The 8777-nt window shown below is 36.7% G+C and overlaps 1 protein-coding gene across 1 annotated transcript in view; it reads right to left on the reverse strand.

The window, feature by feature from the left end:
• Positions 1–8777, reverse strand: part of SLC12A1 (solute carrier family 12 member 1) — a 78514-nt gene that overhangs the window by 20319 nt on the left and 49418 nt on the right. Inside the window, 2 exon segments of the mRNA XM_025038899.1 lie at positions 2978–3060; positions 6710–6816. Coding sequence (XP_024894667.1) covers positions 2978–3060; positions 6710–6816 — 190 coding nt within the window.

Here is an 8777-nt window from a genome sequence, read left to right on the forward strand (position 1 = left end):
AAGTGCTGTGAGAGAAAAACTGGACAACTAGAGAAATTGCTCCAACTTCACAAAGAGAATTGAGACTATTGTGCATGTCTTCCCCAATTTACCGCTCCACTCTTATAAAACTGAATACCTCGTCATCAATCCTCACCTCTCTTGCTCGAAATTTATAAGATGAAGCATTTTTATTCTGCTTCAGGACAGCTCTTCCATCCATATCCATTCCTTACTTCTTCTTGTTCCTCCAGATTCTTACTCCATGGGCCATCCTTTTTTTTTTTTTTTTTTCCTACCTTCATTTTTAATCTTCCCCACTCTCTTGGGCTCATTTTCTCAGGCTGAAAACATGCCTTTCTCTCCCATTCTAAGGTCTAGAGGTCTCCCTAACCTCAAGCTCATTCCTCTCCTCAGCATCCTAACGTCTCAGAATGGTTGGCCACATCCATATTCTCTGCTTCAGCATCTCATATTGTCTCCTCAGCACACTGCAATTGGGATTCTGTTGACACTGCTCTAGAGCAATGTGCTTACTAAGATTATCTGTGCTGCATCAATTATACTTCATTCAAAATCTTTTTGGTATTTTCTGCTGTATTTGACAATATTGATGGTTCTCCTGATTTTAAGCTCTCCGTTCCCGTGGTTTTTACGACACTGCAGACTTCTGGTTCCTTTACCTTTCTGGCAGCAGCTTCCCTGCTCCTTCTTTGGGGTCCTTTTCCTGTGTCTTACAGCACTCCTCTACACATATTCTTTGGGTTATGTTTTCCAGTGTCTCAGTTTCAATTTTTGCCTTAACTATACTGTCTCTTATATTATTTTGGTAGGTCTACCATACCACATACCACAGACTTGGTGGCTTAAGAAGCAACTTTATTTTCTCACTGTTCTGGAGACTAGAGGTCCAAAATCAAGGTGCTGGCAGGGTTGGTTTCTCTCCTTGGCTTGTAGATGGTCATCTTCCCCCTTTCCTCTGTGTTTTTCTGTGTCTTAATCTCCTCTTTTTATAAGGACATCAGTCATATTGGATTAGGAGCCACCCTAATTATCCCATTTTACCTTATTTATCTCTTAAAAGACCCTATCACCAAATACAGTTACATCCGAGGTTAGGGCTTCAAAATGTGAATTCTGGAGGGGATACAATTTGGCTCATAATATCTCCTACATCTACATCTACATCTACATCTACATCTACATCTACATCTACATCTACATCTACATCTACATCTCCAGCTCACATTTCTCCTTTAAGATCAGGACTGTCTAACTGCTTATTGGACATTTCCAGCAGCATTTCCCACAGGAAATTGTTTAAAACTGAAGCAGGCATCTCTTCATTAAACCTATTCTTCCTCTTGTGTTTCCCATTTCTGTTAGTAGACCATCATTAATATAGTCAGCCAAGTCATCTTTTTTCACTTCTCCCTCTCCCGTATTCCACACATCCAACCAACATCCAAATGCTACTTTTTGTACCTCCAAAGTACTTCTGTCCTTTTTTCTCCACCCCTAGCTCTAGTTCAGGCCGTTGCCTTCTCTAGCCTTGATGATTATAAAAATCTTTTTGATTTGTTTCCCTGTTTCAATTCTAGTTCTAGCTGAGTCAATGCCCACTGTAGCTGAAAAAGTATCTAAAACCTAAATTTGATCACATTATTCTCTCACTTAAATCTCTTCAGTGTTTCCTCATTTTCAGAATATGGTCTACAATTTTTTAATATGGCAAATGAAGGCTTTTAAAATGAAGCTCTTGTATCAGCAGCCTCATCTTTCAGTATTGTCTGCTTCATACTTTTCACTCTAGTAATACTAATCTGCTTTTGGTTGCCCACATATTGCATTTCTCCATACTTCTATGTCCTCATGTCCTCACACCTTTGCTAATGCTTTCCTCTTTGCCAACAATGCTATTCCCCAAACTCTCATTTTCTCTTCTCCAACATTGCTTAGTAAGCTCCTACGTATCTGCTAGATCTCAAATCAAAGGTAATTTCCTCCAGGAAGCCTTCTTGGAGTTAGATGTCCCTCCTCTCTTTCTCATCATACCTTATGACATTAATAATATACCCATTTCTATTACTATGCTATGAGTCTATTGAGGACACAGGCAGACTCTTATTAGTCTTGGTCTACCCGTAACTGACACCTACACCACAGCTGCTACATAAGAAGAAACCCCAGAATGTCCTTTGTTTTAGTGTCATCTAATTAGTGGATTCTATTGTGAAATTCAGCTAAAGTGGTAAGTCATGGATTAGTGTCCTGTTCTAATATTTCAGTGAATTTTTAGACATGTTGTTTATTATATACACAGGAGGGTATGTTTAAACTCTAAGACTAAACAAGTATAGTTTACTCTTAAACAACTTGGGTTTGAACTGCTCTGGTCATTTAAACTGAGGTTCAGACGAACTGTGGTCAATTGAACTATAAAGGTCAACTGAAAAAAATCCTGCATAAATGGACCTGCTATACTCTATAGGGAAAAAGCAGAGTCACTAATCTGAATTAGTGTTTTTGCCTCTGAGTTAGATTAGTGATTCATAGCATGATACATTCGGGCTCATTTCCATGTTAGTTGTAAACTAGATCATAGACTCTTAAAAACAAATACATGGTTTTCTGAGGAAAGAATTAATCTTCATTTTCTGAAACATCTTGCAGAAATTAATTTGGCCGGTTAATTTACTTAAGGTGTTTATTTTCAATGATGCTGGCTTTGCGGTTTTGTGATAAGAAGAATAATTGATAACTATCCTGGATTATTCTATATTTCTGGTCAGCAGGACAAAGGCCACTTGTATTAATGTTGGGGAAAACACTGGGAAGTGTACAAAGCTCAGGCCAGCACAACGATAACGTAAGCTCCGTTGTTCAGAGGTTTTGCCTATATTGTACACTGCTCTATCCCCAGCACGTAGAGCTTCGTGCCAGGCATAGAGTAAGGAGCTTAGTAAACATCCGTTGGTTAAGTAAAGAAAGTACATACCTTGCACCTGAAGAACCTGAGAGATGTCAAATCCTTGACTGATTCTGACTATGACCACACCAATCTCAAAATCAAACGCGTCGCTAAAAGTGGAAGCAAACTGGTTAGTGATTTAAATGGCTCCTTTAATCCTCAAGCCTTAGACTAATATTAAACATGCTTATAGGATTTTTAATGTAATTAAGAAAATTCACTTCAGAATACAACCAAGGGCTGATGGCTTTCTGTTGGTCTGTCCTCCCTTTATGCATTTTAAAAAATGTTTTGTGAGTGAAAGTATCTAAGGCAACTAACTCATTTACTTTGGAACCAATTTATTCAAATAATACTATCAACTGGAAATTTGATTAAGGATTTGTTACATACTTTTAAAAGTTGATTGTTTTCTAATGTAAACAAAACAATCACCTAAATATTTAGAATGGAGAGTTTCTAGGTTGCAGAGACCCTATGAAATGATCAGCCAAAACTCTTACCCATTAAGGAGAAATCCTACAACACAGCTGAAATCGAAATCCCAGTTAAAAATGTCTTCAGTTCCTCTACCATTGACTTTTGACAGACCATTTGAAGCAAGGCTTTTTCATGGCAACCCTATGCTGTTGAAGTTGGCTGTTGTGTCTTCTCTAAACCCAGCCCAATGAAATTAGATTATCCAGAAGAAAAAGGAAAGGCTCTCTTTCTTTTATCTCTGTTCTTATAAAATAGTTTTTCTCTGCCTCTAAATATGGGGCAAACCAATTAGAACTTTGAGTGCATTTTAAAACTTTCTCTTTGGGAGTTTTTTTATTCAATCTTCTATGGATCTGAAGCCCTGACTCTTTTTTGGGGGTCGTCCTCCCTCAGAAACAATGAAGTTTGTGATTATCTCACTACATGCAAACAAGTTTTCAATAGCCAAAGTCATCTTGAATTTTCAAATACTGATATAAATAAGTTCAGTATAATATCAATATCCATTCAAAATTCAAATCATAAGTTATTTCACTTAACAAAATAGATCCATTCTAGCAAAAGTTGCTGCAAAGTAAATTCCCAATACATTTTGTTTCTAATTTTCCTTGATTATAAAAGGTAGACAATGTGTTCCACAAAAAAATTTGAATTCTGTGCTAGGCAGAATCATTTTGGACCCCCAAAGACATTCACATTATACTCTTCTGAACCTGTGAATAAGTTACTTTACATGGCAAAAGGGACTTTGAAGATATGATTAAGGACCTTGAGATGGGGAGATTATCTAGATAGGCCCAGTGTAATCACCAGGGTCCTTAAAAGTGAAATTGGGAGGCAGGAGAGGAGGCCTAAGTGATAAGATATGAGGACTTGACCTTTCAAGGGCTTTGAAGACAGAGGAAGGGGACTGAGAACAGTGGGCAGCCTCTGGAACCTAGAAGAAGCAAGGCCAGGAATTCTTTTCTAGATCCTCCAGAAGGGAACACAGCCCTGCCCACACCTTAATTTTCGCCTAGTGAGATAGTGTCAAACTTTCAACCCACACAACTGTAAGCTAATAAATTTGTATTGTTTTAAGCCACTAAGTTTGAGGAAATTTGTTAATGCAGCCAACAAAAGCTAATACGGCTTCTAATTAAAACTAAACCATACTTAAGAATATTATATTTAAAATGTTCAAAGAAAAACAGTAAAGTACTATACTATTATAATAGTATCCTTATGATAATGATAGTAGTGCTTCATTTTAGGTCAAAAAACAAAACAAAACAAAAAAGTTAGAAAGGGAAATACCATACGATATGGTTGTGTGATCGTCTTCCTTCTATAATGACCCCGTTGTTATGATAGTAAAGTCATTTAACTTTACCAAGTCATATAAGTTATACATTAGTACAAATTTGAGCCACCTTGATATTGAACTTTATTACCAAGAAAACCAATTATTAATTCTCCTTAGCTTAATATTACTAAGTTTCATTATTTTGGTTCCTTTGAATTTTTAGAAAATTTCTAGAATGTTTGAGATGGTAGGGAGGTTTGAAGATGATCCCAGGTAATTTTGTATTAAATAATGGACGCTGTGACTGAAGATTTATATATTTCTTCCTATTTGTTTCACCCTTCTTTGTTCCCAAAAGCGAAGATGAAATTTCTTTCCCCTCCACTCCCTTTTTCCCCAAAGGTAAAGATGAAATTTTACTGAAGAATCTGGATAACAGAGAGCAGATCTAATTCACTTCCAAGAGGTCTGGTCAGCAACTGATTGTGATTCTAAACACATCAAAATGCTGTTTGCTGAGCCTGGCAAAATTCTGACCCTGATCACCTGGCTTAGCCTTAACTTACTGAATTTAGAGCACCAGCAGGAGCCAGATGGTGGCACATGGCATCTAGGCTTTGTATATTTGGGGAACGCAATTCAGGAGAATGCGTTTAATGCATAGGTTTCCATGGTAGGAAGACTAAGTGAATTTCTGTTTGGTCAGTAATGCATATGATTTCAAAAGATGAAAATTATTTTCTTATGCTTCCTTTCAGTAGAATTAATATTAGAATGCTTTTGTTATGTTGCCTAAATCTCCCCTAAATGATGATAAATTGATGCTCATTTTAGCAGGGGCTTGGTATAAGAAGCACTGAATATATGCTTGTTTCGATGGGTGAAGATTTTTTTCCTTGCATATTATGGATTTTTAAGTGCAGTCAGACCTCTCAGGGCATGTTCCCTACCGTATGATATGAAATCAGAGTGAAGCTAGACCCTGGGCTGAGGATATCTTTCATTTTCAGAGCTGTTGACACAAAAGATGGCTTTGGGCATAGCTATATTGTCTCCTCTTGAAATGAATCTGGTTAAGTATTTTCAAGCCTGGAAGAAAGGCTCAGTTTTCTAGAATGGTCACTGATGACATCCTGTGCCTTTCAGTAAGTGTAGAATTTGTCTTCTCTTATGAAATGGATGGAACCAAACCAGGTAATACTTTGGGTATATATATATACTTCTGGAGGCAGTAAAACATGTGGTCAGGAGTTTAAACTTTGAATTTGGATGGTCCTGGGCTAAAGTTTCAGTTCTGTCACTTAAACAACCCTGTCATTTTCTGCAGCTTGTTACTTAATATTTATATCTGTATCATTACTTATAAAATAGGAACAACAGTAGTGCTTACTTCAGAGTCTTCTTGTGAGTATTAAATGAGGTAACTTGTGTTAAGGGCGTTAGCTGGTCCCTACTTATGCTTTGACTATCGTGATTACCTTTATCCCAAGACTCTTCCAATATTTAGGTATCAGATATTACGTACCATTTAAAACTCACCTTCTGTGTATAAACCAACACTGCTACATGGCAGAGGCAGCTAGCATATGGGGTCCTCATGTCTACAAAGAGAGACCTGAGGCTTTGGGGTAGTGACTGCCTGGCCCAAGGCCCAGAAGAGGACAATGACTGAATAGAGCATACCAGCCAATCCAAGATGTTTTGAAAGAAAAATTTCTTCCTTATCTAATTGTCCTTTGCTTTTAATCTTATAAATAGGTTTTAAGGTTGTAACTCTTAATATTTACCTTTTTCTTTGACACTCTCCCTCCTCTGACACTATGATTCCCTCAAGTTCTATCACTGGCAGTAGTTTTTTCACTTTGGTAAAGAAGTCAGAGTACCAGGGGAATGTCCTCTTCTCAGGCAATTTAATCTACTATAACACTGTCAGTTATGTACTTCTCTGGTTAGTGCTTTATAAACAAGAATACATCTTGAAAACCATCACTTACTGTATGATTCCCACGTAGTTTTCAATCTCTGTCAGGGGAGCTTTCCTCCAGTTTTTCTTATAGCCAATCACCAGAGTATTTGGTTTCATTCTTCCTAAGCCCGAGGCCTAAACAGAGGAGATAAACACATGGGCAATCCTTACCATACCAGAAAACTACCACTGCAAATGAAAAATAATGTTTTAAAGAGCACTGAAGTAATGTTCTGATGATTCTGAAGATTAGATTACATTTTAGCGCATGTCCTTCATGCCCATACCCAAGCATAAAATAGAAAGATTAATTCTAAATTATCTCAGCCATAAATGGATTTTAGATGACAGAAATGTAGCTTTTCTAAATTAGCAGTCATTTGCATTTTTTTTGACACTCTCATTAAAATGGTTGAATAATTTAAAATCAAGTGAGGGTCGGCTAAACTGTTGGTATGTGTGTTGTAACTTAGTGGTTCAAAGCTCATTTCTACCTGTTATATTCATGTCATTAGTAGTAAAATCCATGTTTGGAAAAATCTTATATATGAGGATCACTGAAACTTCTACTTATATTATTTATTGAAGAGTAACTGAGCTAAGTTTCCATGACCTAATTCTCTTATATGACAGAGTCATTATTAGCTATCTTCCATATCAGAAGTTTCATTCCCTCCATTAAATAACAAGATATGGCTTCTAATTAATTAAATCTAACCTAGCAATTTACTGAGTGCCTATTAATTGCAAAGTACTATGGTAGGGGCTGTGGGACAGTGGTGAGGCATGTTCTTTGGCCTTAAGGAGTTTAGAATAAGTTAGAGGAAAGAAAATCTAAACAAATAATTATAATCGAGTGCTAATGCAGTAGAAACTCATCTGGAAGGATAAAGGAAGAAGCCTTATATTCCAGTTGAGGATTCATGGGTGGCTTCATGGGAGAGGTGGAATTTGTCCTGAATCTTGAAAGTTGGTTAGATGTCATCAAGGAAAGATAAGAATAGCAGTGGGAGTAAAGGAAGGACATTCCAGGTCATAGAAACTATGAAACAAATGACCAAAGCAGGACGTTTTAGAGGGGACACTAGCAAATAGAAGAAGATAGGCATGAATAGAGGGTTCCTGAAATAAACTTTGCCTCCATCACATTTGCTGTATTGTACTTAGAAATGTACAGGTTACAGAATAACTCATTTGGCCCTTGGCAGATACATGGCAACATGGATGTAATCTTTTCCATGACCATGGTTTTGGGATGTGGTCATTCATACCATAATTTCTTAGATGCAAAGAAGGCTTTATCCAAAATGATATAATTTTTAGTGCCTCCCTTTATAATCACTCTGTCCTGCCCTTTGTTGTGACCCCTTTGTACTTCACCTTCTTTTTTTGGTGAAACTCATGTGCACGAGCTTTATGCATTGTCAATTCTTTCTAATAATTTATTCTGGATTAATATATGAGTTTTTCCCCATAGTTATGTCTTTTCTCTCATTGTTCTTATTCTATGTTTGCCCTCTATTTCTAAGCTGAAATTTTTATTATTTTTCTGATCTTCTGTGATAATTTTACATTAAATGTGTAACTTTCCCAACATATTGAACCAAAGAGATACTGAAAAGTTAACCCACTGCTGAAAGAAAAATCAGCATCTTTCAATGACGTTTATTTCCGTAGTTTAGCAAATTAACAGATGAAAAGAGGTTCATTGAGTATAATAAGACTTTCAGAAATGGTTTCCCTGCATGTACAGCTACTTTGCAAATGTTCTTCAGGGATGTTAGACATGCATGCATCAAATACTCTTAATCTACAAAATACTACAATTTAATCAATATGTTTTTTCTTTCTTGCCTACATGAGCTTCAGTTATGTGGATGCAGTCTTGAATTTTGACACTCCTCTATATGGCAACTTTGAAAGCTAAATGCGTCATTTGGTGTACGTAGAAGTAGGGCTGCATTCAACCAAATTAAAGCCAAAATGATTAGAAAGCCAAACTCTACAATTTCTAAGGGGCTCTTGGATTGTTTTAAGAAAACTCTAACACTAAATTATGAAGCTCAGAACCAGGGAAAGATTCTATGTAATTATTA

This window comes from Pteropus alecto, unplaced genomic scaffold (assembly GCF_000325575.1).
Source record: "Pteropus alecto unplaced genomic scaffold, ASM32557v1 scaffold86, whole genome shotgun sequence".
Taxonomy (NCBI): domain Eukaryota; kingdom Metazoa; phylum Chordata; class Mammalia; order Chiroptera; family Pteropodidae; genus Pteropus; species Pteropus alecto.